Source organism: Zonotrichia leucophrys, unplaced genomic scaffold (assembly GCF_028769735.1).
Source record: "Zonotrichia leucophrys gambelii isolate GWCS_2022_RI unplaced genomic scaffold, RI_Zleu_2.0 Scaffold_34_1600103, whole genome shotgun sequence".
In the NCBI taxonomy this organism is placed as follows: domain Eukaryota; kingdom Metazoa; phylum Chordata; class Aves; order Passeriformes; family Passerellidae; genus Zonotrichia; species Zonotrichia leucophrys.
In genome coordinates, this window is record NW_026992239.1 from 338353 (window position 1) to 366031 (window position 27679).

Genomic DNA, 27679 nt, shown 5'->3' on the forward strand with positions numbered 1-27679 from the left:
TGGGGGCAGCACAGGGGGTCAGCAACCCCACATTCCCAATGGGATAAACAGAGACCCCCAAAATCCCCAATGGGATAAACAGAGACCCCCAAATTCCCCCCCAGGGACCCCCAAATCCCACCCCAGTGTAATCCAGCAGCTTCCCAAAAAGGGTCTGGGGGCGGCACAGGGGGTCAGCAACCCCAAAATCCCCACTGGGATAAACAGAGACCTCCAAAATTCCCAATGGAATAAACAGAGACCCCCCCCCAAATACCCCCAAATGCCCCCAAACCTCCCCGCCAGACCTTGCTGGCCGTGTTGGAGCCAATGTCCATCCAGGAATCCAGGACCCCCAAAACCCACCCAGGACCCCCAAACTTCCCCCAGACGCATCCAGGACCCCCCAAACCTCCCCCAGACTCCCCCAGGACCCCCTTGCTGGACCTTCCCAGCCGTGTTGGAGCCGATGTCCACCCAGGGTCCCCCAAACCCCACCCAGGATCGTCCAAACCTCCCCCAAAGACCCCCAGAACCCCCCCAATCTCCCCCTGCCGGACCTTGCTGGCCGTGTTGGAGCCGATGTCCACCCAGGACCCCCCAAACCCCCAAAACCCACCCAGGATCCCCCAGACCCCCCCAGGACCCCCCAAACCCACCTAGGACCCCCCAAACCTCCCCCAGACGCATCCAGGACCCCCTTGCTGGACATTCCCAGCCGTGTTGGAGCCGATGTCTACCCAGGACCCCCCAAAACCCACCCAGGACCCCCCCAGGAGCTCCCAGACCCACCCAGGACCCCCCAAAGACCCCCAGAACCCCCCCAAACCCCCCCTGTCAGACCTTGCCGGCCGTGTTGGAGCCGATGTCCACCCAGGACCCCCCAAACCCCCCAGGATCCCCCAAACCCACCCAGGACCCCCCAATCCCCCCATTAGACCTTGCCGGCCGTGTTGGAGCCGATGTCCACCCAGGACCCCCCAAACCCCCCAAAACCCACCCAGGACCCCCCCAGGAGCTCCCAGACCCACCCAGGACCCCCCAAATCCCCCAAACCCCCCCAGGACCCCCCAATCCCCCCCTGCCGGACCTTGCCGGCCGTGTTGGAGCCGATGTCCACCCAGGTCTCGGCGGCGTTGAGCCAGAAGAGGCCGAGGCTGAGGCGGGGCCGGTGCGCCAGCAGCAGCGGCACGGAGCCGTACAGGGCCATGGGCGTGAACACCTCGTACTGGAACACGTCCAGGTTGTACAGGCGGTACGGGTCACCCCCCCTGGGGACACGGGACACTCAGGGACACTGACAGGGGACAGGGTCACCCCCCCTGGGGACACGGGGACACTCAGGGACACTGCCAGGGGGACAGGGACACTGCCATGGGTGTACAGGCTCTATGGGTCACCCCCCCTGGGGACACGGGGACACTCAGGGACACTGACAGGGGGGTGGGGACACTGACAGGGGTGTACAGGCTCTATGGGTCACCCCCCCTGGGGACACGGGACACTCAGGGACACTGACAGGGATGGGGACACTGCCAGGGGGACAGGGACAGCACCTCATGGGTGTACAGACGGTACGGGTCACCCTCGCTGGGGACATGGGACACTCAGGGACACTGCCAGGGGTACAGGGACACTGCCAGGGGGTCAGGGACACGGACAGGGTGTACAGGCTCTATGGGTCACCCCCCTGGGGACATGGGGACACTCAGGGACACTGCCAGGGGGGTGGGGACACTGCCAGGGGGACACGGGGACACTCAGGGACACTGACAGAGGGATGGGGACACTGCCAGGGGCACACAGGGACACTGACAGGGGTGTACAGGCTCTATGGGTCACCCCCCCTGGGGACATGGGGACACTCAGGGACACTGACAGGGGACAGGGACATCCCCCCTGGGGTGTTCAATCAGTACAGGTCACCCACCCTGGGGACATGGGACACTCAGGGACACTGCCAGGGGACAGGGACACTGTCATGGGGACACTCAGGGACACTGACAGGGATGGGGACACTGCCATGGGGTGAGGGACACTTGACAGGGTGTACAGGCTCTATGGGTCACCCCCCCTGGGGACATGGGGACACTCAGGGACACTGACAGGGGACAGGGACATCCCCCCTGGGGTGTTCAACCAGTATGGGTCACCTCTCTTGGGGACATCAGTGACACGGGGACAGGCTCAGGGGCACCCGCACGGGATCAGGAACACCCCCAGGATGTCACTGTCACCCCATCGCTGCCACCCCCGCACAGCACGGCTGTCACTGTCACTGCTGTCACTGCTGTCACTGTCACTGCTGTCACTGTCACTGCTGTCACCATCACCCCACAGCGTTCCTGTCCTCCCACGGTGACATCGCCCCCTCAGTGCCACCATCACCCCTCACCATGCTCCTGTGCTGCCACATCCCCGTGTCCCTCCGTGTCTCAGTGTCACCCCGATGTCCCTGTGGTGTCCCCAATGTCCCCACAATGTCCCCAATATCCCCACAATGTTCCCACAAGGTCCCCAATGTCCCTGATGTCCCCGTGTGTCCCCAGCTTCATCGGTGGCTGCAGCCGCAGTGCCCCTGCGTGCTCGGGGATGGCCCAGTGTCCCCAAAGTCCCTGTGGTAGTCCCCACTGTCCCCACCCAATGTCCCAAGCCAGTGTCCCCAATGTCCCTGTGGTGTCCCCAATGTCCCAATATCCCCAATGTCCCTGCAGTGTCCCCAATGTCCCCAATGTCCCCGTGGTGTCCCCAATGTCCCCAGTGTCCCCACAATGTCCCCAGTGTCCCCAGTGTCCCCACAATGTCCCCAGTGTCCCCAGTGTCCCCAGCTCACTCGGTGGGCCGCAGCCGCAGGTTGTCGGCGTGCTCGGGGATGCCGTACACGTGCTCGAATCCGGGCAGGGAGAAATCCAACCCCACCGAGGTGGGTCCTGTGGGGAGGGGAGGGGTTTGGGGGGGTCACAGGGGTCCCCCCGTGTCCCCCCCAGTGTCCCCAAGTGTCCCCAATGTCCCCAATGTCCCCACCGTAGGGTTTGCTGTCCGTGTGCGTTTTGAACGTCTCCTCCCACGCTCCCGGCTCCTCCTCGGGCTCTGCCGGGGGCTCTGCGGGCTGGGGGGGGGCACAAATCCAGTCAGGAATGGGGGGACCCCTCCCCAAAAATGGGCTGGGGAGGGGGGGGTTCAATGTGGGGGTGTCCCAGCCCGGTGTCCCCACAATGTCCCTGTCACCTTCTCGCTCTGGGTGCCACCAGTGCCGTCCTCGGGTCCCTCCTGCGCCGCCCCCTCCTCGCTTGGGGGGTCCTTGGGGGGGTCCCTGTGGGAATTTGGGGTCCTGGGGTGCCCCCAAAAGGGGAAGGGGGGGGCAGGGACAGGGGGGCACCCCCAGGACCCCGAATTTTGGGGGGACCTGGACCCCCCCCAGCTGCTCTGGGGGGTGTGGGAAGGGGGGGAAATCTCCTCATTTTTGGGGGGCACAGACCCCCCCTACACCTGACCCCTCAATTTGGGGGGCACAGACCCCCCCTAACCTGACCCCTCAATTTGGGGGGCACAGACCCCCTGACTACACCTGACCCCTCAATTTGGGGGGCACAGACCCCCCCCAACCTAACCTGACCCCTCAATTTTAGGGGGCACAGACCCCCCCTAACCTGATCCCTCAATTTGGGGGGGGGCACAGACCCCCCTAACCTGACCCCTCAATTTGGGGGGCACAGAGCCCCTAACCTGACCCCTTTATTTGGGGGGGGGGGCACAGACCCCCCTAACCTGACCCCTCAATTTTGGGGTGTCCAGACCCCCCTGGCTACACCTGACCCCTCAATTTGGGGGGCACAGACCCCCCTAACCTGACCCCTCAATTTGGGGGGCACAGACCCCCCCTAACCTAACCTGACCCTTCAATTTGGGGGGCACAGACCCCCCCTAACCTGACCCCCCAATTTGGGGTGTCCAGACCCCCCCTGACTACACCGGACCCTTTAATTTGGGGGGGGCACAGACCCCCCTAACCTGACCCTTCAATTTGGGGGCACAGACCCCCTGGCTACACCTGACCCTCAATTTGGGGGCACAGACCCCCCTAACCTGACCCCTCAATTTTGGGGTGTCCAGACCCCCCCTTGGCTACACCTGACCCTTTAATTTGGGGGGGGCACAGACCCCCTGACTACACCTGACCCTTCAATTTGGGGGCACAGACCCCCTGGCTACACCTGACCCTTCAATTTGGGGGGCACAGACCCCCCCAACCTAACCTGACCCCTCAATTTGGGGGCACAGACCCCCTGGCTACACCTGACCCCTCAATTTGGGGGGCACAGACCCCCCCCAACCTAACCTGACCCTTCAATTTGGGGGGCACAGACCCCCCTAACCTGACCCCTCAATTTTGGGGTGTCCAGACCCCCCCTTGGCTACACCTGACCCTTTAATTTGGGGGGGGGGCACAGACCCCCATTAACTGCTCCAGCCCCCTCCCCAATTTTGGGGGTGACTCCCCCCAAGCTCCTCCCCTTTTTAGGGGGGGATTTGAAGCCCCCCCAACTTCTCCTACCCCCTCCCACCATGATAAGAGTGGGGGTTCCCTTTTTGAGGAGGGGGAGTTCCCTTTTTGAGGGGGGGTCCGGGGTGGGTTTTTTTGGGGTGCATTCCATGGATTTACCTACGGAAAAGGCTCTTGATCCTATCCCACACAGAACTAACTTTATCCGCCAGACTGGGGGTGGGGGGCACCAAAACAGAAACACAGAGAGTCAGCGCGGCCCCCCCGGCCCTGGGGACCCCCCCTCAGCTTTGGGGGACACCCCCGACCCCCTCTGTGCTTTGGGGGACCCCCCCAGCCCACCCCGGCCCCGATCCCGCTGCCACCTGGGGGGGATTTGGGGGCTTTTCGGGGGTTTTTTAATGATTTTTGGGGGTTTTTTGAGGGGTTTTTGAGAGTTTTTTAAGGGGTTTTTGAGGAGTATTTTGAGAGGTTTTTTCAGAGTTTTTGTCGGATTTTTAAGGGTTTTTTTGAGGATTTTTTTGGGATTTTTAAGGGTTTTTTAAGAGTTTTTGTGGGATTTTCAAGGGTTTTTTTGAGGATTTTTGTGGGATTTTTAAGGGTTTTTTAGGGATTTTCAAGGATTTTTTTGGCGGCTTTTTGAAGGATTTTTAAGGGTTTTTTTGAGGGTTTTTGTGGGATTTTTAAGAGTTTTTTTGAGGATTTTTGTGGGATTTTCAAGGGTTTTTTAAGTGTGTTTGTGGGATTTCCAAAGGGTTTTTTTTTAACAGTTTTTTCAAGGATTTTTAAGGGTTTTTTGAGGATTTTTGTGGGATTTTTAAGAGTTTTTTAAGGGTTTTTGCGGAATTTTCAAGGAGTTTTTTTGGCGGCTTTTTGAAGGATTTTTAAGGGTTTTTTTGAGGGTTTTTGTGGGATTTTCAAGAGGTTTTTTTGACAGTTTTTTGAAGGATTTTTAAGGGTTTTTTTGAGGATTTTTGTGGGATTTTTAAGGGTTTTTTAAGAGTTTTTGTGGGATTTTCAAGGGTTTTTTTGACGGTTTCTTGAAGGATTTTTAAGGGTTTTTTTGAGGATTTTTGTGGTATTTTTAAGGGTTTTTTAAGAGTTTTTTTGAGGATTTTTGTCGGATTTTTAAGGGTTTTTTAGGGATTTTCAAGGATTTTTTTGACGGTTTTTTGAAGGATTTTTAAGGGTTTTTTTGAGGATTTTTGTGGGATTTTTAAGGGTTTTTTAAGGGTTTTTGTGGGATTTTTAAGAGGTTTTTTTGACAGTTTTTTGAAGGATTTTTAAGGGTTTTTTTGAGGATTTTTGTGGGATTTTTAAGGGTTTTTTGAGGATTTTTGTGGGATTTTTAAGAGTTTTTTAAGGGTTTTTTTGAGGATTTTTGTGGGATTTTTAAGGGTTTTTTAGGGATTTTCAAGGATTTTTTTGACGGTTTTTTGAAGGATTTTAAGGGTTTTTCTGAGGATTTTTGTGGGATTTCTAAGGGTTTTTTAAGGGTTTTTGTGGGATTTTCAAGGGTTTTTTTGACGGTTTTTGGAAGGATTTTTAAGGGCTTTTTTTGAGGATTTTTGTGGGATTTTTAAGGGTTTTTTAAGGGTTTTTGTGGGATTTTCAAGGAGTTTTTTTGGCGGCTTTTTGAAGGATTTTTAAGGGTTTTTTTGAGGGTTTTTAAGGCTTTTTTTTTGAGGAATTTTTAATGGTTTTTTTGGGGAGTATTATGAGTGTTTTTGTGGATTTTTGAGGGTTTTTTGAAGGTTTGTTAAGGGTTTTTTCGAGGGATTTTAATGTGTTTTTTGGAGGGTATTTTGAGGGTTCTTTTAACGTTTTTGAAAGTTTTTTAAGGGTTTTTTAGGGAGTATTCTGAGAATTTCTGAGAATTTTTTGTGGGCTTTTTGAGAAGTCTTTCAAAGTTTTTAAAGAGTTTTTTGGGGGGGATTTAGAGTTTTTTGGAGGTTTTTGAACGATTTTTGAGGGTTTTTGAGGGCTTCTGAGGGTTTTTTGAAGATTTTTCAAGGGTTTTTTGAGGATTTTTGAGGGTTTTTAAAGGATTTTTAAGGATTTTTGAGAGAATTTTTTTGAGGGATTTTAAGGATTTTTGAAGGTTTTGAAGGTTTTTGAGGGTTTTGAAGGTTTTTGAGGGATTTTTGAGAGAACTTTTTGAGGGATTTTAAGGATTTTTGAAGGTTTTGAAGGTCTTTGAGGGTTTTGAAGGTTTTTGAGGGCTTTTAGAGGATTTTTAAGGGTTTTTTTAAGGATTTTTAAGGGTTTTTGAGGGTTTTGAAGGTCTTTGAGGGTTTTGAAGGTTTCTGAGGGATTTCTGAGGGTTTTTGAGCGAATTTTTTGAGGGACTTTAAGGATTTTCGAAGGTTTTGAGGGTATTTTGAGGGTTTTGAAGGTTTTTGAGAGTTTTGAAAGTTTTTGAGGGATTTTTGAGGGTTTTTGAGAGAATTTTTTGAGGGATTTGAAGGATTTTTGAAGGTTTTGAAGGTTTTTGAGGGTTTTGAAGGTTTTTGAGGGATTTTAAGGATTTTTGAAGGTTTTTGAGGGATTTTTGAGGGTTTTTGAGAGAACTTTTTGTGGGATTTAAAGGATTTTTGAAGTTTTTGAGGGATTTTTGAGAGAACTTTTTGAGGACTTTAAAGGATTTTTAAAGGTTTTGAAGGTTTTTGAGGGATTTTAAGGATTTTTGAAAGTTTTTGAAGGATTTTTAAGGGTTTTTGAGAGAACTTTCTGAGGACTTTAAGGGTTTTTGAGGGTATTCTGAGGTTTTGGGGCCACTCACGAGTCCCGGCGGCGCCGCTGGTGCTCGAAGACGAGGAGGCCGCGGGCGTTGACGGAGCAGAGCAGCTCCCGGTGCCGCAGCAGGTCCAGGCGGAACGGGCGCTCCGTCACCAGCAGGCGGAGCCCGCCGGGGCCCAGCGCCAGCTCCAGGGCGCCCTCGTCGCGGGCGGTCACCTCCAGCCTGGGGACAATGACAACGAGAGGGTGTCACCATCCCAGACTGCTGTAACTGCCACCCTGGGACAGCTACACAGTGCCCTCTGTCACCTCCAGCCTGGGGACAGGGACAATAGAAAGTGTCCACCATCCCTAGGACAGTTACAGGTGCCCTCAGCACGGCCTGCACCTCCAGCCTGGGGACAATGACAGTGAGAGTGGCACCAGCCCTGGGACAGTTACAGAGTGCCCTCTGTCACCTCCAGCCTGGGGACAATGACAGTGAGAGTGTCACCATCCCAGAGTGCTGTAACTGCCACCCTGGGACAGCTACACAGTGCCCTCTGTCACCTCCAGCCTGGGGACAATGACAGTGAGAGTGTCACCATCCCTGGGACAGCTACAGAGTGCCCTCTGTCACCTCCAGCCTGGGGACAGGGACAGTGAGAGTGTCACCATCCCTGGGACAGCTACACAGTGCCCTCTGTCACCTCCAGCCTGGGGACAATGACAATCAGAGGTGTCACCAGCCCTGGGACAGCTACAGAGTGCCCTCTGTCACCTCCAGCCTGGGACGGACATCAAGAGCGCACAGCCCTGGGACAGCTACACAGTGTCCTTGTCATGGCTGTCACCTCCAGCCTGGGGACAATGACAATCACAGAGTGTCACCATCCCAGAGTGCTGTAACTGCCACCCTGGGACAGCTCCAGAGTGCCCTCGTCACAGGCTGTCACCTCCAGCCTGGGGACAGGGACAATCAGGGGTGTCACCATCCTGGGCCAGCTACAGAGTGCCCTCTGTCACCTCCAGCCTGGGGACAGGGACAGTGAGAGTGTCACCATCCTGGGACCCACAAGTGCCCTCGTCTCACCTCCAGCCTGGACAGACAATCAAGAGTGCACCATCCCTGGGACAGCACACGTGCCCTTACCCGCACCTCCAGCTGGGACAATGACAATGAGAGAGTGCCACCATCCCTGGGACAGTTACAGTGTGCCCTTGTCACGGCCTGTCACCTCCAGCCTGGGGACAGGGACAATCAGGGGTGTCACCATCCCTGGATCATCCCAGGGACAGCTCAAGGTGTCCTTGTCACAGCCTGGGGACAGTGGGGTTGGGGACAGTGTCACCATCCCAGGATGCTGTGACTGCCACCCCGGGACAGCTCCACGTGCCATCGTCACAGCCTGAGGACAGCGGCCATCAGGGGGTGGGTGGCAGTGTCACCCCTGTCCCCATTGTCCCCTCACCTCTCGGCAGGTGGCTCTGTCCCCATTGTCCCCATGTCCCCATTGTCCCCTCACCTCTCAGCCGGCAGCTCCCCCAGCAGCCACAGGGAGGTGATGGCACTGTCCCCATTGTCCCCGTGTCCCCTTGTCCCTCACCTCTCGCAAGTGGCTCTGTCCCCATTGTCCCCATTGTCCCCATGTCCCCATTGTCCCCTCACCTCTCGGCAGGCAGCTCCCCCAGCAGCAATGGGGAGGTGCCTCTGTCCCCATGTTCCCATGTCCCCATTGTCCCCATTGTCCCCTCACCTCTCGCAGGTGGTTCTGTCCCCATTGTCCCCATGTTCCCCTCACCTCTCGCATGGAGGTGGTTCTGTCCCCATTGTCCCCAAATTGTCCCCTCACCTCTCGGCAGGCGGCTCCCCCAGCAGCCATAGGGAGGTGATGGCACTGTCCCCATTGTCCCCGTGTCCCCATTGTCCCCTCACCTCTCGGCAAGTGGCTCTGTCCCCATTGTCCCCATTGTCCCATGTCCCCATTGTCCCCTCACCTCTCGGCAGGCAGCTCCCCCAGCAGCAATGGGAAGGTGCCTCTGTCCCCATGTTCCCATGTCCCCATTGTCCCCATTGTCCCCTCACCTCTCGGCAGGTGGCTCTGTCCCCATTGTCCCCATTGTCCCCTCACCTCTCGGCAGGTGGTTCTGTCCCCATTGTCCCCATTGTCCCCTCACCTCTCGGCAGGCGGCTCCCCCAGCAGCCATAGGGAGGTGATGGCTCTGTCCCCATTGTCCCCACTGTCCCCATGTCCCCTCACCTCTCGGCAGGCAGCTCCCCCAGCAGCAATGGGAAGGTGGCTCTGTCCCCATGTCCCCATTGTCCCCATGTCCCCACTGTCCCCTCACCTCTCGGCAGGCAGCTCCCCCAGCAGCACGTCGGGCACCTGGTACCGGGGTCGCAGCGGGTTCAGCTCCTGGATGCGCAGGCGGGTGATGTTCCCTGAGAGCCCCCAGAGCTCCAGCAGCAACGGCACCTGTGGGGGGACACGGGGACAGTGACACCTGAACAGGGACAGTGACACCTGTGAGGGAACACAGGACAGGACGACAGTGACTACCCTGGGGGGGACTAACGGGGGACAGGTGGACACCTGAACAGGGACAGTGACACCTGGGGACATGGGGACATGGGGACAGGGACGTTCCCTGAGAGCCCCCAGAGCTCCAGCAGCAACGGCACCTGTGGGGGGACACGGGGACAGTGACACCTGGGGACACGGGGACAGTGACACCTGAACAGGGACAGGGACACCTGGGGCACAGGACATGGGGACAGTGACACCTGGGGACATGGGGACAGGGACGTTCCCTGAGAGCCCCCAGAGCTCCAGCAGCAATGGCACCTGTGGGGGGACACGGGGACAGTGACACCTGGACAGGGACAGTGACACCTGAACAGGGACAGTGGCACCTGGGGCACAGGACACAGGGACAGTGACACCTGGACAGGGACAGGGACAGGGACACCTGGGAGCCCCTACAGCTCCAACAACAGCAACACCTGCACAGAGGGACCCCAGTGTCCCCTCACCTGTGTCACCTCGTTCACTGCCTCATCCTGTGACTCCTCCGTCCCCTCCTGTCCCCCCCAGTGTCCCCAGTGTCCCCTCACCTGTGTCACCTCGTTCACCAGCCGCATCCTGGCCACGTCGGGGCCGAGCTCCAGCGACTCCAGCAGGGCCCGGTACGGGGAGTGCCCGGGCTGGATCCGCCGCTGCCGCCTGGGGGGGACACGGGGAGGGGACACAGGGGGTGACACAGGGGGTGACACGGGCTCTGAGTGACCCCTCGGGCTCTGAGTGACCCCCCAGGCCCTGAGTGACCCCTCCCCATCCCTGCCCAGGTGTGTCCCCTCCATCCCAGGTGTGTCCCCTCCATCCCAGGTGTGTCCCCTGCTCTCCCCAGGTGTGTCCCCTCCCCATCCCAGGTGTGTCCCCTCCATCCCAGGTGTGTCCCCTCCCCATCCCAGGTGTGTCCCCTGCTCCATCCCAGGTTGTCCCCTCCATCCCCAGGTGTGTCCCCTCTCCATCCCAGGTGTGTCCCCTCCATCCCAGGTGTGTCCCCTCCCCAGGTGTGTCCCCTGCCCATCCCAGGTGTGTCCCCTCCATCCCAGGTGTGTCCCCTGCCCATCCCCAGGTGTGCCCCTCCATCCCCAGGTGTGTCCCCTCCCCATCCCAGGTGTGTCCCCTCCCCATCCCAGGTGTGTCCCCTGCCCATCCCAGGTGTGTCCCCTGCTCTCCCCAGGTGTGTCCCCTCTCCATCCCAGGTGTGTCCCCTGCCCATCCCAGGTGTGTCCCCTGCTCTCCCCAGGTGTGTCCCCTGCCCATCCCAGGTGTGTCCCCTCCATCCCAGGTGTGTCCCCTCCATCCCCAGGTGTGTCCCCTCCACCCCCAGGTGTGTCCCCTCCCCATCCCAGGTGTGTCCCCTCCATCTCCAGGTGTGTCCCCTCCATCCCAGGTGTGTCCCCTCCATCCCAGGTGTGTCCCCTCCCCATCCCAGGTGTGTCCCCTCCATCCCCAGGTGTGTCCCCTCCATCCCAGGTGTGTCCCCTGCCCATCCCAGGTGTGTCCCCTCCATCCCCAGGTGTGTCCCCTCCATCCCAGGTGTGTCCCCTGCCCTCCCCAGGTGTGTCCCCTCCATCCCAGGTGTGTCCCCTGCCCATCCCAGGTGTGTCCCCTCCATCCCCAGGTGTGTCCCCGCCCTCCCCACACCTGCAGAAGCCGCTCTGCTCGCACGTCTTGAAGTTGCCGCGGTCGACGGCGAGCGAGGCCCCGAGGAGGCAGCACAGGGCGAGCCCCAGCGGCCACCTGGGGGTACAGGGGTCAGAAACAGACACAGAACCCCCCAAAATACCCCCCAAAAATTCCATCTTGGGGTACAGAGGGGGTCAGGAACCGAAAACAGACAGGGACCCCCCCAAAATAACCCACAAAATCCGCCTGGGGGTACAGGGAGGCTCAGGACCCCCCCAAAATACCCCACAAAATCCACCTGGGGGGCAAGGGGGGGGTGAGGAACCAAAACCAGGGAGAGAACCCCCCCAAACCCCCACCTGAGAGCACCGGGACACCCCAAACCCAGCGGGAGACCCCCCCCAAACCCACATGGGGACACCGGGACACCCCAAACTCCCCTCATGTGGGCACGGGGGGGTTCGAGATCCCCCGAACCCCCAATGGGGGGCAGCAGGGAGGGGAATGGGGGGGCCCCAGAGCAGATCTGGGGAGGGGTCCCGGGGGGTTTTGGGGGGCTCGGGTCCCACAGGGGTTGGGGGGGTGTGGGGGGCTGGGGGAGGGGCTGGGCCGCAGCCCAGGCCCGAGGCCTTGGGGGGTCCCGGGCGCTCGAGGCCCGGCCGGGGGGTCCCGGGGGGTTTTTGGGGGAGGGTCCCGTAAGGGGGGCGGGGGTGACCCCGGGGGGGGTCCCATGGGGGGGTGGGGGGGGGGGGGTCGGCCCCTGGCGCGCGCTCACCGCCCCAGCGCCGCCGCCATCTTGGATCCGGCCTGACCCTTGACCCCGCCCCCGGCCCGACGCCGCCGCTTCTCATTGGCTGTGGGGAGCCCCTCCCTCCGTCCCGCCCTGGCCACGCCCTCCAGCGTAGTTCCCGCCTTACCTGGTTGCCAGGGAGGCGGAGGTCCCGCCCTCTTCGTGTTGTGATTCGCCTGCTGGGCTTGAGCGATGGGAGCACAACCCAATCAGAGAGCGGCTCGCGGAATAGGCGGGAACGCACCGTGAGGGCAGGGCGGAAACCCAATGAAAGCGCGGGAACGCTGAGTGACAGCCCGTTTTACCCAATCAAAATGCTGCTTTCAGCCGCTGCCATGCCCCCGAGGGCTTCCGTGGCAACGCCCCGCCTCCGCGCTCATGGCAACCTCCGCCCGGGCGACCGCGGCCCGTCCTTTCCGAAGAGCCAATCAACAGCGCACATTTCTGATTGGCGGCAATTACAGCCAATGAACAAACGTCTTTTACCCTGCTCTGCCCGGTCACATTGAGTGACAGGTGAATTAACCAATGAGAGCGGAGTGGCGGGTACGCAGGGGCAGCCAATCAGCGCGGGGAGGCGGGGCGTGAGCAGGCCGCGGCTTTGTGGTGAGCGGGGCTGGGGGCGCTGGGGGGGAACTGGGACAGACTGGGACAAACTGGGACAGACTGGGACCGAACGGGACGCGCGGGGACGTGCCGGGATGGACAGGGGCTCGCCGGGATTGACTGGGATGGGCCCCTTAGGATTGCCTGGGACGCGATGGGTGACAGGGCCTGACCGGGATTGGCTGAGGAGGGGACACTGGGATGGACTGGGATTGGTTGAGGGGGGCTACTGGGATGGACTGGGATGCACTGGGATTCCCCAGAATCCCAAACCATTCCCATTCCCCTTCCCAGTTCCATCACCCCGACCCTGATGGAGTTCCCCGGGCTCTGACCCTGCTCTGATCCCCGTTTTTCCCGATTTCCCCCCATTTTCCTCCCCCTGCACTTCCCCGAGCACTGACTCCCCATTTTTCCTGGTTTTCCCCCATTTCCCTCCATCCCAATGGAGTTCTCTGAGCACTAACCCCCATTTTCCCCCATTTCTCCCTATTTCTCCCCATTTCCCACAGCCTGATTAAGTTCCCCAAGCCCTGATTTTCCCGTTTTTTCCCCCATTTCCCACATCCCCAAACACTGATTAATTCCCCATTCCCCCCCGTTTTTCCTCCATTCTCCTCCATCCCAATGGAGTTCCCCAAGCCCTGATTTTCCCGGTTTTTCCCCATTTCGCAGCCCCGATGGAGTTCCCGGAGCACTGACTGATTGCCCATTTTCCCCTATTTTTACCCTTGATTAATTCCCCGTTTTCCCCCCATTTTCCAGCCCCGATGGAGTTCCCAGAGCACCGATTAATTCCCCATTTCCCCTATTTTTCCCCCATTTCCCCAGTCCTACTGAAGTTCCCCAAGCACTGATTAATTGCCCATTTCCCCCAATTTTTACCCCTGATTAATTCCCCATTTTTCCCCCCATTTTTCCCCAGCCCCGATGGAGTTCCCGGAGCACTGATTAATTCCTCATTTCCCGTTTTTTCCCCCATTTTTCCCCAGTCCCAATGGAGTTCCTGAGCACAGACTGATTGCCATTTTCCCCTATCTTCCCCCTGATTAATTCCCCATTTCCCCATTTTTCCGCAGCCCCGATGGAGTTCCGAGCACTGACTGATTGTCCATTTTCCCCTATTTTTACCCTTGATTAATTCCCCGTTTTCCCCCCATTTTCCAGCCCCGATGGAGTTCCCGGAGCAGAGACTGATTGCCCATTTTCCCCTATTTTTACCCTTGATTAATTCCCCATTTCCCCTATTTTTCCCCCATTTCCCCAGTCCCAATGAAGTTCCCCAAGCACTGATTAATTGCCCATTTCCCCCCATTTTTACCCCTGATTAATTCCCCATTTTCCCCCATTTCCCCCCGTTTTTCCCCAGCCCCGATGGAGTTCCCGAGCACTGATTAATTCCCCATTCCCCCCATTTTCCAGCCCCGATGGAGTTCCCGAGCACTGACTGATTCCCCATTTCCCCCGTTTTTCCCCCATTTCTCCAGTCCCGATGAAGTTCCCCAAGCACTGATTAATTCCCCATTTCCCCCCGTTTTTCCCCCATTTTCCAGCCCCGATGGAGTTCCCCGAGCACTGACTGATTGTCCATTTTCCCCTATTTTTACCCTTGATTAATTCCCCATTTCCCCTATTTTTCCCCCATTTCCCCAGCCCCGATGGAGTTCCCGAGCACTGACTGATTGCCCATTTCACCCCATTTTTACCCCTGTTTAATTCCCCATTTCCCCCATTTTTCCCCCATTTCCCCAGTCCGATGAAGTTCCCCGAGCACTGACTGATTCCCCATTTCCCCCATTTTTCCCCCTGATTAATTCCCCATTTCCCCCCGTTTTTCCCCCGTTTTCCAGCCCCGATGGAGTTCCCGGAGCACTGACTGATTCCCCATTTCCCCCCATTTTTACCCCTGATTAATTCCCCATTTTCCCCCGTTTTTCCCCCATTTTTCCGCAGCCCCGATGGAGTTCCCGGAGCACTGACTGATTCCCCATTTCCCCCCATTTTTACCCCTGATTAATTCCCCGTTTTTCCCCCATTTTCCAGCCCCGATGGAGTTCCCGAGCACTGACTGATTGCCCATTTCCCCCCATTTTTACCCCTGTTTAATTCCCCATTTCCCCCCGTTTTCCAGCCCCAATGAAGTTCCCCGGGCACTGATTAATTCCCCATTTCCCCCCGTTTTTCCCCCGTTTTCCAGCCCCGATGGAGTTCCCGGAGCACTGATTAATTCCCCATTTCCCCCGTTTTTCCGCAGCCCCGATGGAGTTCCCCGAGCACAGCCGGCAGCTGCTGCGGGGGCTGCGCGAGCAGCGCTCCCGGGGGATCCTGTGCGATTGCACGGTGCTGGTGGGCACCGCGCCGTTCCCCGCGCACCGCGCCGTGCTGGCCGCCTGCAGCTCCTTCTTCCACCTGTGCTACGCCGAGCCGGGCGGCGCGGGAGGAGCGCGGGGCGCCGTGGTGGCGCTCAACAGCGACATCGTCACCGCGCCGGCCTTCGCGCTGCTGCTCGAGTTCATGTACGAGGGGCGGCTGGCGCTGGCGGCGCCGCTGGAGGACGTGCTGGCCGCCGCCTCCTACCTGCACATGAACGACGTGGTCAAGCTGTGCAAGAAGAAGCTGCAGGCGCGGGGCCCGGCCGAGGCCGACAGCACCAAGCGGGAGGAAGAGGAGGAGGAGGAGGACGCGCCCAGCCCGCCCCCGCCGCAGCCGCCGCCGCCGCAGCCCCCGCAGCTGCTCCCGGAGGAGGCGCCGGAGCCGCCGCTGGTGGACGCGGCCGACACGACCCAGCCCGGGGTGGGGGTCGGCGTGGAGCGACCCCCGCCCAGCCCCAGCAGCTCCAGCGAGGCCGCGCCGGGGCCCGGAGCCGCCGCTGCCGCCGCCGCCGCCGTTCCCCTCCCTCCATCCGCGGGCGGGGGTCCCTGGGCCGCGCCCCCCGTGCCCATCAAAGCCGAGGCCATCGTGATCTCGGACGAGGAGCCCGACGGTTCCCGCCGCCCCCCTGCGCCCCCTCCCCCGCCGCCACCGCCGCCGCCCCCAGCCCCGGCCCCGGCCCGAGCGGCGCAATTCGGGGAGGGGGCGGCGCTGGGCGCGGCGGCGCTGGGGGGGCTGCGGGAGCCGCTGTTCCTGGCGCCGCTGGAGCCCCGCGGGAGCTTCGGGCTCTTCGCCGAGGAGGCGCCGACGTGCCCGACGTGCGGGAAAACGTTCTCGTGCTCGTACACGCTGCGGCGGCACGCCACCGTGCACACCCGCGAGCGGCCCTACGAGTGCCGCCACTGCCTGCGCTCGTACACGCAGAGCGGGGACCTGTACCGGCACGTCCGCAAGGCGCACAGCCACGGCGGGCCCGCCCGCGGCCACCGCGAGCCCAACCGCGACGGCGACAACCCGCCCTGACCGCCGCCGCACCCGCCCGGGCACCGGCACCGAGCGAGCCGAGCCGAGCCGGGCCGGGCGGGGCTTGGATGGGGACAGCGGGATGGGGACGATGCTCTGACCGGGACACCGGAATGGGGACAGCCGCTCTTACCGGGGAACCGGGAATGGGGACGATGCCTCTGACCGGGACACCGGAATGGGAACGGCTGCTCTGACGGATGGGACACCTGCTGTGACCGGGGACACCACCGGGACTGCGACACCTGCACCGTCCTGAGCCACCGGGATGGGGGCACCTGCCCTGAGCGGGACCCCTGGGACAGCAGCACCGGGACCCCCGGGATTGTGACACCGGCTGTGACCGCGACCCCGCCCCGGGGGAACCGGAGGGACGCGGGGGGCGTGGTCTCGCGGGGGGGCGTGGCCTCTGGCGGGTGTACGGGGGTCACGCGCGAATAAAGCGACGCTGGACACGGGCGGTGGGCGGTGCTTAAGGGGGCGTGGTCTCACGTGACAGCGCCCCCCGGCGGATGGGAGGTCCTCGGTGTTGCCCCAGTTCATCCCAGTCGCTTCTGTTCCCCTTCCAGTCCATCACGGTCATTCCCAGGCCCCTTCTATTCCTTCCCAGTTGCTCTAAACCCATCCCAGTCCTCCCCAGTTCATCCCAGTCCTTCCCAGTTCCCCCTAAACCATCCCAGTTCCTCCGAGTTGTCCTAAACCCATCCAAATCCCATCCAGTTCCCTATTATCCATCCCAGTTGCCCTAAACCCATCCCAGTTCCCCCCAATCCCCCCCAGTCCATCCCAGTCCCCACCCCAGTCACCCCATCCCCCCATCCATCCCAGTTCCCCCCACTCCCCTCCCAGTCCATCGCAGTCCCCCCATTGCCATCCAGTCCCCACTCCCATCCCAGTCCCCCCAGTTCCAATCCCAACGCCCCCATTTGCCATCCCAGTACCCCCACATCCCCCCCAGTCCATTACCCACATTCCTCCCAGTCCATCCCAGTGCCCCCCATGAGGCCCCACAAAGCCTGAAACCACTTTAATCACAAAAATAGACTCTGTGCGGCGGCTCCTATAAAAAGGGGGGGCTCTGGGGAGGGGCGGGCGCCCCCCGCCCGTGTCAGGAGCAGGCGGGGGGGTCGCGGCAGGGGGGGCGCGCCCCGAAGAAGGCGGGCTCGGTCAGGGGGTGCAGCAGCAGCAGGAACCCCAAAACACCCAGCAGGTAGGCGGGGAGCAGCGCCCGGCGCCGGGGGTGCCCCAGGGCCGCGCCCAGCGCCGGGAAACCCATGGAGTTACAGAAGGAGTGGCACAGGACGGGCCCCGCCAGGTGACTGGGGCGCGGGACACGGATTGTGCACCCAAAACCACACACCCAAATACACACCGCACCCGAACTCTGCCAGGGTGATCAACCAGTTCCCTGGGTCCAAATCCCCATGGAGTTACAGAAGGAGTGGCACAGGACGGGCCCCGCCAGGTGACCTGGGGACAGCGGGGACACGGATTGGCACCCCAAAAACACAGCTGGCACCCCAAAAATACACCCCAAAACCACAGCCGGCACCCCGAAACTCTGCCAGGGTGATCAACCATTCCCTGGCATCCCAAATCCCCCCATGGAGTTACAGGAGTGGCACAGGCCGGGCCCCGCCAGGTGAGCTGGGGACAGGGGGGGACACAGATTGGCACCCCAAAAACACACCCCAAAACCACAGCTGGCACCCCAAAAATACACCCCAAATACACACCCGGCACCCCAAAACCACACCCCAAATACACAGCCGGCACCCCGAAACTCTGCCAGGGTGATCAACCACTCCCTGGCATCCCAAATCCCCCCATGGAGTTACAGGAGTGGCACAGGCCGGGCCCCGCCAGGTGAGCTGGGGACGGGGGGGACACGGATTGGCACCCCAAAACCATACCCCAAAACCACAGCTGGCACCCCAAAACCACACCCCAAATACACACCTGGCACCCCAAAAACCACAGCTGGCACCCCAAACCTCTGCCAGGGTCAGCAACACCCCCACCGGGGTCACAGCGTCCCCCCAAATCCCCCCCATGGAGTTACAGGAGTGGCACAGGCCGGGCCCCGCCAGGTGAGCTGGGGACGGGGGGACACAGATTGGCACCAAACACACCCCAAAAACACAGCTGCACCCAAAAATACACCCCAAATACACACCTGGCACCCCAAAAATACACCCCAAATACACAGCTGGCACCCCAAACCTCTGCCAGGGTGACCAACCATTCCCTGGGATCCCAAATCCCCCCATGGAGTTACAGGAGTGGCACAGGCCGGGCCCTGCCAGGTGAGCTGGGCATGGGGAAATGGGATTGGCACCCCAAAAATCACACCCCCAAATACACACCCCAAAAATACACCCCAAATACACACCTGGCACCCCAAAAATACACCCTAAACACACCTGGGGAAGGGGAAATGGGGGTTGGCACCCCAAAAACACACCAGGGGACAGGGACACGGGGATTGGGGACCCCAAAAAAACATCTGGGGATGGGGAAATGGGGATTGGGGACCCCAAAAATCCACCCCAAATACACCTGGGGATGAAGAAATGGGGGTTGGCACCCCAAAAACCAACTGGGACGACATGGGGATGCCCAAACACATGGATAAGAAAATGGGGACTGGGGACCCCAAAAATCCACCCCAAATACACCTGGGGATATGGAAATGAGGATTGGGGACCCCAAAAACCCAACTGGGGACAGGGACACGAGGATTGGGGACCCCAAAAAAACATCTGGGGATAGGGAAATGAGGATTGGGGACCCCAAAAATCCACCCCAAATACACCTGGGGATGGGGACACAGGGGTTGGCACCCCAAAAACTGACCTGGGGATGGGGAAATGTGGCCTGGGGACCCCCAAACCCCCCCGGGCCCCCCAAACCCAAACGCACCGGTCCTGAGGAACAGGAAAGCCGTGTAGGCCCCGAACACGGCCGTGTAGGAGAACTGGAATGCTGGGGGGGGAAAGGGGGGTCAGGGACACCCCAAAACCCCCCGGGACCCCCAAATCCACCCCTACCCCTGAGAGAGGATCAGAGGCATCACAGGAACCACCCTGGGAACTCCAAATCCCACCATGGATACCCCAAATCCCACCATGGAAACCCCAAATCCCACCCTGGACACCCCAAATCCCACCATGGATACCCCAAATCCCCCCCTGGAAACCCAAATCCCACCCTGGAACTCAAATCCCACCTGGATACCCAAATCCACCCTGGATACCCAATCCCACCATGGATACCCAAATCTTCACCTGGACACCCCAAATCTTCACCCTGGACATCCCTGGACACCCCAAATTCCTTCTGGACATCCCTGAGAACCTGAAATTCCCTCAGGACACCCCAAATCAAATCCTGGACACCCCAAATTCCACCCTGAATACCCCAAATCCTACCCTGGGACCCCCCAAATTTCCCCTCCAGACACCCCAAATCCTCCCGGACACCCCAATTCTCCTGGACATCCCTAAAACCTCAAGTTCCCCCCCAACACCCCAAATCTCACCTGGACACCCAAAATCCCATGGAGACCCCAAATCCCACCCTGGACACCCCAAATCCCATCCTGGGAACCCCAAATTCCCTCAGGATACCCCAAATCCCACCCTGGCCCCAAAAATCCCATCCTGGACATCCCAAAACCCACCCTGGACTCCCCAAATCTTCACCTTGGACACCCCAAATTCCCTCCAGACACCCCAAATCTTCACTCTGGACACCCCAAATCCCACCCTGGGCACCCCAGATTCCCTCAGGACACCCTAAACTCTCTTTGGTCATCCATGGACACCCCAAATTCCCCATAGGACACCCCAAATCTTCACCCTGGACACCCCAAATTCCCCCTGGACACCCCAAATTCCCTCAGGACCCCCCAAAATCCCCCCAGCCCCCCTCACCTGCTGCCATGAAGATGCTGCCGACGGAGCCGTGGCGGAAGCGGAGCTGCTCGATCACGTGGTGGAAATGGGCTGGGGGCAGATTTGGGGTTTTGGGGGCGGATTTGGGGTTTTTGGGGGGTTTTTGGGGGGATCAGGGGTGTGGAGTCAGTGGCAGTTTTGGGGGGATTTGGGGATATTTTGGGGTCCCACTCGCCCACCCCAAGGAACAGGGAGCAGCCCAGTATGAGGGGGATTTTAGGGTATTTTTGGGGTATTTTGGGGTATTTTGGGGTATTTTTGGGGTATTTTGGGGTATTTTAGGGCTGCACTCATTGACCCCAAATAAGAGGAGGCAGGCCAGTAGGGAGGGGTTTTGGGGTATTTTTGGGGCATTTTGGGGTTCCACTCACTGACCCCAAAGAAGAGGGGGCAGGCCAGTATGGGGTGGTATTTTAGGGTATTTTTGGGGTATTTTTGGGGTATTTTTGGGGTGTTTTAGGGCTCCACTCACCGACCCCAAAGAAGAGGGGGCAGGCCAGCACGGCAGGGCCGGGCCCCGTGCAGGGCACCAGCATGGGCAGCATGCAGGCCCTGAACACCAACTCCTCTGTCAGAGGCGCCACCACCTGGTTCCGCAGCCAGCGCACGTCCCCGAGGCACAGCGCCCACAGCCGCGGGTCTGGGGGACCCCAAACACCCACAGGGCTGAAACATGATACACCCCAAAAATCCCCAAAAACCCCCCAAAAACCCCAGCCCTGGTTCTGTATCCATAGCACGTCCCCGAGGCACAGCGCCCACAGCCGCGGGTCTGGGGGACCCCAAACACCCCACAGGGCTGAGCCCCGGAATCCCAAACATGATACACCCCAAAAAACCCCAAAAAACCCCAAAAATCCCCAAAAACCCCCAAAAAAACCCAGCCCCTGGTCTGTATCCATAGCACGTCCCCGAGGCACAGCGCCCACAAGCCGCGGTCAGGGACCCCAAACACCCCACAGGGCTGAGCCCCGGGAATCCCAAACGTGATACACCCCAAAAATCCCCAAAAAACCCCAAAAATCCCCAAAAACCCCCCAAAAACCCAGCCTGGTTCTGTACCAAGCACTCCCGAGGCACAGCGCCCACAGCCGCGGGTCTGGGGGACCCCAAAACACCCCACAGGGCTGAGCCCCGGAATCCCAAACATGATACACCCCAAAAACCCCAAAAAAACCCAAAAACCCAAAAAACCCCTACAGGCTGAGCCCACAAAAATCCCAAACATGATACACCCAAAATCCCCAAAAAAACACCACAGGGCTGACCCCAAAATCCCAACATGATACACCCAAAAAAAACCCCAAAAAACCCCAAAAAACCCCAAAAAAACCCAAACCCCCACAGGGCTGAGCCCCAAATCCCAAACATGATACACCCCAAAAAACCCCAAAAACCCACATGGCTGAGCCCCGAATCCCAAACATATACACCCCAAAAAACCCAAAAAACCCCACAGGTCGCAGCCCCAAAATCCCAAACAGATTACCCCCAAAAAAACCCAAAAAACCCCAAAAAACCCCAAAAAAACCCAAACACCCCACAGGGCTGAGCCCCAAAATCCCAAACATGATACACCCCAAAAAACCCCAAAAAAACCCAAAAACCCCACAGGGCTGAGCCCCAAAATCCCAAACATGATACACCCCAAAAAACCCCAAACACCCCACAGGGCTGAGCCCCAAAATCCCAAACATGATACACCCCAAAAAACCCAAAAACCCCAAAACCCCACAGGCTGAGCCCCGAATCCCAAACATTCGACCCCAAAAATCCCCCAAAAAACCCCACAGGCTGAGCCCCAAAAATCCCAAACATGATACACCCCAAAAATCCCCAAAAAACCCCCAAAACCCCACAGGGCTGAGCCCCAGAATCCCAAACATGATACACCCCAAAAAACCCCAAAAAAACCAAAAAAAGAAATAAAAAATCCAGCCCTGGTTCCACAGCCCATGCACCAAAAACCCCACAGAGCTGAGCCCCAAAATCCCACAGAATTTATGCCCAAAACCCCATAAAACTGACCCCAAAATCCCATAAAACTGAGCCCCAAAATCCCATAAAACTGACCCCAAACCCAATAAAAACCCCAAACCTCCCCAAACTCCCCCATTTCACCCCCTCATCTCCCCCAAACCCTCCCCAGTGTTGGGGACCCCCAGAGCCCCCAAACCCCAATTCCAGCCCCCACAAACCCCAATTCCAGCCCCAAACCCCAATTCCAGCCCCAAACCCCAATTCCTGCCCCAAACCCCAATTCCAGCCCCCAAACCCCAATTCCCGAACTCCCAAACCCCAATTCCTGCCCCAAACCCCAATTCCAGCCCCAAACCCCAATTCCAGCCCCAAACCCCAATTCCAGCCCCCAACCCCCAATTCCCGAACTCCCAAACCCCAATTCCTGCCCCAAACCCCAATTCCAGCCCCAAACCCCAATTCCAGCCCCAAACCCCAATTCCTGCCCCCCAAACCCCAATTCCCGAACTCCCAAACCCCAATTCCAGCCCCAAACCCCAATTCCTGCTCCCCCAATTCCCGACCCCCCAAACCCCAATTCCAGCCCCCAAACCCCAATTCCCCCCCAAACCCCAATTCCAGCCCCCAAACCCCAATTCCCCCCCCAAACCCCAATTCCAGCCCCAAACCCCAATTCCTGCCCCCCCAAACCCCAATTCCAGCCCCAAACCCCAATTCCTGCCCCCCAAACCCCAATTCCAGCCCCCAAACCCCAATTCCAGCCCCAAACCCCAATTCCAGCCCCCCCAAACCCCAATTCCTGCCCCAAACCCCAATTCCAGCCCCCCCAAACCCCAATTCCAGCCCCCCAAACCCCAATTCCAGCCCCAAACCCCAATTCCTGCCCCAAACCCCAATTCCTGCCCCAAACCCCAATTCCTGCCCCAAACCCCAATTCCTGCCCCAAACCCCAATTCCCGACCCCCCAAACCCCAATTCCTGCCCCCCAATTCCCGACCCCCCAAACCCCAATTCCTGCCCCCAAATCCCAATTCCAGCCCAAACCCCAATTCCAGCCCCCCAAACCCCAATTCCAGCCCCCAACCCCCAATTCCTGCCCCAAACCCCAATTCCAGCCCCCAAACCCCAATTCCAGCCCCAAACCCCAATTCCAGCCCCCCAAACCCCAATTCCCGACCCCCCAAACCCCAATTCCAGCCCCCAAACCCCAATTCCTGCCCCAAACCCCAATTCCTGCCCCCCAAACCCCAATTCCCGAACTCCCAAACCCCAATTCCTGCTCCCCCAAACCCCAATTCCCGCCCCAAACCCCAATTCCAGCCCCCAAACCCCAATTCCAGCCCCAACCCCCAATTCCTGCCCCAAACCCCAATTCCCGCCCCAAACCCCAATTCCTGCCCCAAACCCCAATTCCAGCCCCCCAAACCCCAATTCCAGCCCCAAACCCCAATTCCAGCTCCCCCAAACCCCAATTCCAGCCCCCCAAACCCCAATTCCAGCCCCCCCAAACCCCAATTCCTGCCCCAAACCCCAATTCCAGCCCCCCCAAACTGACGCCCCCTCCCCAAATTGTGCCCCCTTACCCAGGGCCACCCTGATGCCATCGAGCCAGCGCCAGGGACAGTCCATGGACAGCTGGATCAGGGGGCCCAGGAACAGGATCTGGGGGGGTCAGGGGCATTTGGGGGGGTCAGGGGGGGTCGCACCCCCCTTTTCCATCCCCTGGGGGGGATTTGGGGGGGTTTTGGGGAGGGGGTTCCCCGTTTTTCACCCCATACCCACCATGGGGAGTGGGATTAGAAGAGAGGGCAGGATTTGGGGTTGGGGGCATTTGAGGGGGGGGTCTAGAGGGATTTGAGGGTCTCAGAAGGGTTTTGGGGGGCTCAGGGGGAGTTTTGGGGGGTCCTGAGTGGGTTTGGGGGTTCCCAGAGAGGTTTTGGGGGGTCCTGAGTGGGTTTTGGGGGGTCCTGAAGGGATTTTGGGGGTCCCAGGAGGTCCCACCCCACCACACATGAAAGGCCCAGGCAGAACATTTGGGGTGGGGGGCTCTCAATAAATTCAGGGGGGGGGGTCCTGGGGATTTTGGGGATCCCTGGGGATGTCCTGAGTAGATTTTGGGGGGTCCTGAGTGGGTTTGGGGTGTCCTGAGTGGATTTTGGGAGATCCTGAGTAGATTTTGGGGATCCTGAGTGGATTTTGGGAGATCCTGAGTGGATTTTGGGAGTCCCAACCCTTCCCACCCCCACCACATTTGGGGAAAGGGGGTGGCTCAATAAATTCTGGAGAGGGGTCCTGGGGGTCAGGAGGATTTTGGGGATCCCTGGGGATGTCCTGAGTAGATTTTGGGGGCTCCTGAGTGGGTTTTGGGGGGTCCTGAGGAGAATTTGGGGGTCCCAGGAGGTCCCACCCTACCACACATGAAAGGCCCAGGCAGAATATTTGGGGTGGGGGGCTCTCAATAAATTCGGAGGGAGGGTCCTGGGATTTTGGGGCTTCCTAGAGGGGTCCTGAGTGGATTTTGGGGTGTTCTGAGTGGGTTTTGGGGGTCCTGAGGAGAATCTGGGGGTCCCAGGAGGTCCCACCCCACCACACATGAAAGGCCCAGGCAGAACATTTGGGGTGGGGGGCTCTCAATAAATTCGGAGGGAGGGTCCTGGGGATTTTGGGGCTTCCTAGAGGGGTCCTGAGTGGATTTTGGGGAGTCCTGAGTGGGTTTGGGGGTTCCTGAGTGGATTTTGGGGGTCCCAACCCCTCCCACCCCCACCACACATAAAAGACCCAGGCAGAGCATTTGGGGTGGGGGGCTCTCAATAAATTCGGGGGGGGGTCCTGGGATTTTGGGGGTCCCTGGGGATATCCTGAGTAGATTTTGGGGGGTCCTGAGTGGGTTTTGGGGGTCCTGAGGAGAATTTGGGGGTCCCAGGAGGTCCCACCCCCACCACACATAAAAGGCCCAGGCAGAACATTTGGGGTGGGGGGCTCTCAATAAATTCAGGGGGGGGTCCTGGGGGTCAGGGGGATTTTGGGGATCCCTGGGGATGTCCTGAGTAGATTTTGGGGGGTCCTGAGTGGGTTTTGGGGGTCCTGAGGAGAATTTGGGGGTCCCAGGAGGTCCCACCCCCACCACACATGAAAGGCCCAGGCAGAGTGTTTAGGGTGGGGGGCTCTCAATAAATTCTGGGGGGGGTCCTGGGGATTTTGGGGGTCCCTGGGGATATCCTGAGTAGATTTTGGGGGGTCCTGAGTGGGTTTGGGGTGTCCTGAGTGGATTTTGGGGGGTCCTGAGTGGGTTTGGGGTGTCCTGAGTGGATTTGGGGTGTCCTGAATGGATTTTGGGAGATCCTGAGTGGATTTTGTGAGTCCCAACCCTTCCCACCCCACCATATTTGGGGAAAGGGGGTGGCTCAATAAATTCTGGGGGGGGGTCCTGGGGGTCAGGGGGGGATTTTGGGGACCCCCGGGGAGGATTTTGGGGGGTCCCAGCGCCCCCAGACCCACCATGGTGAGCAGCAGAGGCAGCAGCGTGGCCGGGAGCAGCCCCTCGAGGCGCAGCCCCAGCAGGGCGGGCAGGGGGGTGTCAGCCTGGGCAGGGGGGGAAATGGAAATTGGGGAGGGGTCAGTGAGGTCTGGGTGGGGTTGGGGGGGGCTCTGAGACCCCTCCTCAGATTTTGGGGGGTCCAAACTCACCTTGACCCCCGTGAGCTCCTTCCAGAGCCACACCAGGGCCGGGGAGAGCCCCGACACCACCAGGACGCTCGTGAAGCGACGCTTGATCACCGACGGGTGGTCCCTGAGGTGGGGAGGGGTCCCAAGGGGGAGGGGGGGGGGGGCTGCACCCCAAAATCCTCCCAGGGTACCCCCCGACACCCCCAGGTACTGAGAGACCCCCCCAGCCCCTTTTTTATGTAGATAAAATCACCCCAAAACCCACCAGGGGCTGTCCCAACCCCATGGACACCTCAAGGGACCCCAAATCCCCTCCAGTGACCCCAAATCCCCCCCGAGGGACCCCCAAATCCCCCCCCAGGGACCCCCAAATCCCCCCTCAGACACCCCAATTATCCCCCAGGGACCCCAAATCCCTCCAGTGACCCCAAATCCCCCTCCAGGGACCCCAAATCCCCCCCGAGGGACCCCCAAATCCCCCCCCAGGGACCCCAATTATCCCCCAGGGACACCCCCAGGGACCCCAAATCCCTCCAGGGACCCCAAATCCCCCCCAGGGACCCCAAATCTCCCCTGAGGGACCCCAGAGCCCCCCCCAATATCCTGTACATGCCCCCAGCCCCCCCCATAATCCAGAGACCCCCCCCAAATTCATCCTCAGGTGTCCCATAGACCCCAAACCCCCCCAAATCCCCCTGGGACCCCCCAGAGATGACCCCAGACCCCTCAAATCTTCCCCAGACCCCCGAAATTCACCCCAAATCCTCCCTAGAGCCCCCGAATCCCCCCCATACACCCCAACTACCCCTTAAGCTCCCTCCAGCCCCCTCAAATCCCCCCCAGACCCCCCGAATCCCCCCCCAGACACCCCAATTTCCCCGCAGGTGCTTCAAGACCTCTCAGATCCCTCCCTGACCCGCCGTGCTCGCCCCCAGCCCCCCAAATCCCCCTCAGACACCCCCAAATCCCCCCGGATCCCGGCGGGCGTACCTGGGCAGGGGGCTGCCCCACACGTACAGGCTCCCCACGTAGGAGCAGGCCAGGCTGAGGCAGCCGAGCACGGCGGCCCAGCACGGCCCGGCCCGGGCGGCTCCGGTGCCTCCGGGGGCCGCGCCCGACCCCGGCCCGGCCCAGGGGGAACCGGGGGGCTGAGGGGCCGCCATGGCGGGGGCGGGGCCTGAGCGGGAGGGGCGGGGCTTGCGCGAGGGGCGGGGCGAAAGGAGGAACGGGGGCGTGGCCGCCATGGCGGGGCGGAGCTGCAATGGAGGGACGGGGCGAGGGGAGGGGCTGGGGCGTGGCTATGGAGGCGTTGGGGCGGGGCTTGTTGGTGGTGGGTGCGGTTATGTAAATGAGGATGCGTCGGTAATGGGCGGGGCGATGGGGTTGAGCGGGAAACTGGGATGGACTGGGAAGAACTGGGATGGACTCAGAAACTGGAAGGGACTGGGAGGAACTGGGACGGACTGGGAGGAACTGGGAAACTGGAACTGGGAGGACTGGGAAACTGGGAGGGACTGGTAAAATGGGGGGACAGGGAAACTGGGATGGACTGGGAAACTGGGAGAAACTGGGATGGACTAGGGGGACTGGGATGGACCCAGAAACTGGAATGGACTGGGAGGAACTGGGACGGACTGGGAGGGACTGGCAAACTGGAACTGGGAGGGACTGGGGAACTGGGATGGACTGGGAAATTGGGAGGGACTGGGAAGAACTGGGAAGCTGGGGGGGACGGGGGAAGACTGGGAGAAACTGGGATGGACTGGGAGGGACTGGAACAAACTGGGAAACTGGGGGGAACTGGGATGGACTGGGAAATTGGGAGGGACTGGGAGAAACTGGGAAACTGTGGGGGACTGGGAAAATGGGGGGACAGGGAAACTGGGATGGA

The 27679-nt window shown here is 59.5% G+C and overlaps 3 protein-coding genes across 5 annotated transcripts in view; 1 reads left to right on the forward strand and 2 right to left on the reverse strand.

Annotated features, from left to right (window-relative positions):
• GANAB (glucosidase II alpha subunit) overlaps positions 1–12221 on the reverse strand; it is a 28192-nt gene extending 15971 nt beyond the window's left edge. For 2 of the 3 annotated variants that reach the window (XM_064737011.1, XM_064737010.1), the window contains exons 1-10: positions 12173–12221; positions 11416–11511; positions 10317–10425; positions 9551–9678; positions 7266–7445; positions 4643–4696; positions 3208–3292; positions 3004–3088; positions 2813–2909; positions 1070–1250 (exon numbers count right to left, since the gene is read on the reverse strand). In XM_064737011.1, the coding sequence (XP_064593081.1) occupies positions 1070–1250; positions 2813–2909; positions 3004–3088; positions 3208–3292; positions 4643–4696; positions 7266–7445; positions 9551–9678; positions 10317–10425; positions 11416–11511; positions 12173–12192 (1035 nt within the window). In that variant the 5' untranslated portion in view covers positions 12193–12221. The remainder of the gene's footprint in view (positions 1–1069; positions 1251–2812; positions 2910–3003; positions 3089–3207; positions 3293–4642; positions 4697–7265; positions 7446–9550; positions 9679–10316; positions 10426–11415; positions 11512–12172) is intronic. The other variant, XM_064737012.1, reaches the window with a different exon arrangement.
• A 542-nt stretch (positions 12222–12763) lies between these two features.
• Positions 12764–16334, forward strand: ZBTB3 (zinc finger and BTB domain containing 3). Its single transcript, XM_064737013.1, has 2 exons — positions 12764–12793; positions 15048–16334. The coding sequence occupies exon 2, from the start codon at positions 15053–15055 to the stop codon at positions 16184–16186; it is 1134 nt and encodes a 377-aa protein (XP_064593083.1). The 5' UTR covers positions 12764–12793; positions 15048–15052; the 3' UTR covers positions 16187–16334.
• Positions 16335–17198: 864 nt separating this feature from the next.
• Positions 17199–26962, reverse strand: RCE1 (Ras converting CAAX endopeptidase 1). Its single transcript, XM_064737055.1, has 8 exons — positions 26779–26962; positions 25810–25912; positions 25621–25704; positions 23706–23784; positions 20615–20782; positions 20122–20193; positions 19107–19171; positions 17199–17504 (listed from the first exon to the last, which is right to left on the reverse strand). The coding sequence occupies exons 1-8, from the start codon at positions 26949–26951 to the stop codon at positions 17295–17297; spliced, it is 954 nt and encodes a 317-aa protein (XP_064593125.1). The 5' UTR covers positions 26952–26962; the 3' UTR covers positions 17199–17294.
• Between the last annotated feature and the right edge of the window lie 717 nt (positions 26963–27679).

Coding starts and splice junctions, on each gene's coding strand:
- ZBTB3 (XM_064737013.1), top strand. CDS start 15,053: ATGGAGTTCCCCGAGCACAGCCGGCAGCTGCTGCGGGGGCTGCGCGAG.
- RCE1 (XM_064737055.1), bottom strand. CDS start 26,951: ATGGCGGCCCCTCAGCCCCCCGGTTCCCCCTGGGCCGGGCCGGGGTCG. Junction 25,913..26,778: donor TGGGGCAGCCCCCTGCCCAG/GTACGCCCGCCG, acceptor TCCCCACCTCAG/GGACCACCCGTCGGTGATCA. Junction 23,785..25,620: donor TGCCTCTGCTGCTCACCATG/GTGGGTCTGGGG, acceptor TGACCCCCCCAG/ATCCTGTTCCTGGGCCCCCT.